The sequence below is a fragment of the Habropoda laboriosa genome, unplaced genomic scaffold (assembly GCF_001263275.1).
Source record: "Habropoda laboriosa isolate 0110345459 unplaced genomic scaffold, ASM126327v1 scaffold380, whole genome shotgun sequence".
In the NCBI taxonomy this organism is placed as follows: domain Eukaryota; kingdom Metazoa; phylum Arthropoda; class Insecta; order Hymenoptera; family Apidae; genus Habropoda; species Habropoda laboriosa.
In genome coordinates this window covers 9072-11558 of record NW_017100498.1, presented here as the reverse complement: position 1 = coordinate 11558, position 2487 = coordinate 9072, and the positions used below count along the sequence as shown (strand labels likewise).

At 48.5% G+C, this 2487-nt stretch overlaps 1 protein-coding gene across 1 annotated transcript in view; it reads right to left on the bottom strand.

Moving 5' to 3' along the window:
• Positions 1-1268: 1268 nt before the first annotated feature.
• Positions 1269-2487, bottom strand: part of LOC108576113 — an 8655-nt gene continuing 7436 nt past the window's right edge. The window contains exons 3-4 of the mRNA XM_017939043.1: positions 2237-2482; positions 1269-2153 (exon numbers count right to left, since the gene is read on the bottom strand). Of these exons, the coding sequence (XP_017794532.1) occupies positions 1269-2153; positions 2237-2482 (1131 nt within the window). The remainder of the gene's footprint in view (positions 2154-2236; positions 2483-2487) is intronic.

Genomic DNA, 2487 nt, shown 5'->3' with positions numbered 1-2487 from the left:
ACGGTCGATCTCAACCGTGCCCCCGTCTCCCGCAATTTTGCCCAGGAGTATCTCGATGGATGACTCCCAGTCTGTGCTACTTGAGGTATTTACTCTTAACGTGTTAAACACGTCATTGGAGTATGTTTTGCCGCAGACCAGCTTACGGACAATCCCCCAGGGATCTTTGTTAATATTGTCACGCACAAAGTCTTCCCAAGCTTTCCTTTTGCTCTGCCTTATGACCTTATTATATTCGTTGCGTCTACGACTATAATTTTCTTTGGCTATTGCTACTTGATTTATCAGGCCGATTCTCCGACACCTCTGGAGATGCTTGCGGCTATCATTCACCCTTTTTCTAACATTTTCGATTTCTGCATTCCACCAGGGAACCGATCTCGTTGTTAGTGCTTTCCTTTTCATAGAAGCATCACAGATTTTTGCAACAGTGGTGTTGAACGTTTCCACCGCTGCTTCAGGTGCATCGTATCTTAAGGACCTTAGCGTCATATCCTTCATTTGGGACAATTCGGTTTCGAATTTGTCCCAATTTGCACTTCTGATGTTGTATCTTTTTGTGATTTTGGCCTGTCTGATCGGGTACTGGCTCCCCGATTTATTCTTGTATATTATTTGAATACAGCGGTGGTCGCTGCTGCACCAGTTGGGTTTTACCTGCCATGCTTCTATGTTCTTACTCGTTTTGGGTGTTGCCAGTGTTACGTCTATGTTTGACCTGCCGTTCACCGTCCAGAAGGTGTAGGGGTTGTTCGGCTGATTCAAGATAGCTAAGCCTTTATTTAGGATGAATTCCTCCAGGAGTTCACCCTTTGCATCGGTCGTTCGATTAAACCAGAGGACAGACTTGGCATTCAAGTCGCCTCCGATTATTATGTTGTCCTTCGAGCAGTCCAGTGACTCTGTCATTTGTTGAATATACCCCTCGATCTTCTCTTTGCATTGACAGTAAATCGAAGCCATGTAGACGTCTCCTTCGCTGGTGCCAAGATGCACACAGACGAAATCGGCGTTACACAGCTGATTTACTTTCGTTACTACCATGTCGTTATTGTAAATAACGATGGCAGCTCTTATCTGACCTGTGTTCGGGTCTGGGGCCGTCACTGTTCTGGCTGTCAGGGGTGCATACCCTCTTATTGCACCTTTGAATGCGTAAGGCTCCTGGAGGAGCATCACATCGATTCGATGGTCAAAGGCGAGCTTTTTAAGTTCCGCTGCTACGGTTATCGACTTTTGTGCATTGACCTGCAAGATTTGCAGCGCCATTAGATGGCATATGTAATCTTGCTACGCAGGATCTCGACCTGACGCAGGTACTCGGGGCAGTTCCTGTCCCGAGCACTGTGGTCTGTGCTCCTGCGTTTGGCCCGCGTGCAACATATGCACTTGGGCGCAGCTTTCGAGGCGGGGCAATCCTGCCTGAGGTGCCCCGCTTGTGCGCAGTGCTCGCAGACTTGCTGCGTCACTTCGCACTTCTTGGTGGAGTGGCCAAACCCGAGACACTTGAAGCATCTCGAGACATTCATGAATTCTTTCACCGAGTGGACCTGCCACCCGATGTAAAGCTTCTTGCGTTTTTCCAGTTCTTTCAGGACTGCGACGGGTAATTCAATTACCCAGTTCACTAGTCCTGGCGTTTTGTTTTTGGTACTGAACCGGAAGTGTAACAAGGTATCGTACACTTCCCTAGCGAGAGCAGAGTCTTTGAGGTTCTTACCCCATATTTCCTGTCTTATTTCATCCTCCTTCATTTGCTGATCCACGTCGTAAATAATTACGCACGGATTCAGCATCTTGGGTGCCTCGCACTTGAGACCAAGCTTGGCGAACTTGGCCTCTTTTATAATCTTGAGGTCGTCCTCACCGCCTGCTTCAATGAGGACGCCATTGTTTCTTATCTTTCGGACCTGCTTTATGCGCAGGTCCTTCTTGTTCTCCTTGAGAACCTCAAAGATTTTCTCTTTGACACTCTCGCTAGTGTCCTTTGAATCGGAAATCGCAGGCTTGATAATCACAACCTGCGATTTCTTACATTCCCTTTTTGGGGTCTTTGGTGCTAAAGGGGCATTGCGGCGTAGCTCTTGTTTGTCTCTGTGTGAACTGGTCTCACGCTTGTGAACAAGTTCACTTTCTCTTCGAGAGCGGACATCCTGGTTTTCAGGATTTCCGTCTCAAGATAATTCTGGGCCAGGCCGGATTCCAGCTCCGACCACTTGCCCAGGATGAACTTTACACTGCTCAACTCGATATTATTGGCTTCATCCATCAGGAAGGCCTCCAATTCCTTCCTGTGGACTTTCAATGATTCCAATGATTCTCTTGGGTTGCCCGGTTTGCTGGGCTGCCCTGCAGCCTCGCTCCCGGCAATCCTTTGTCCTTTCTTCGGCAACTTGGAGGTCGCCGAAGTCGACTCTTTGGAGTCTCGTCTGCTCGTTCTATGCTCCGAATCCGAAGACTCCCCTTCCTCCCTCCGCCTCTCCTTCC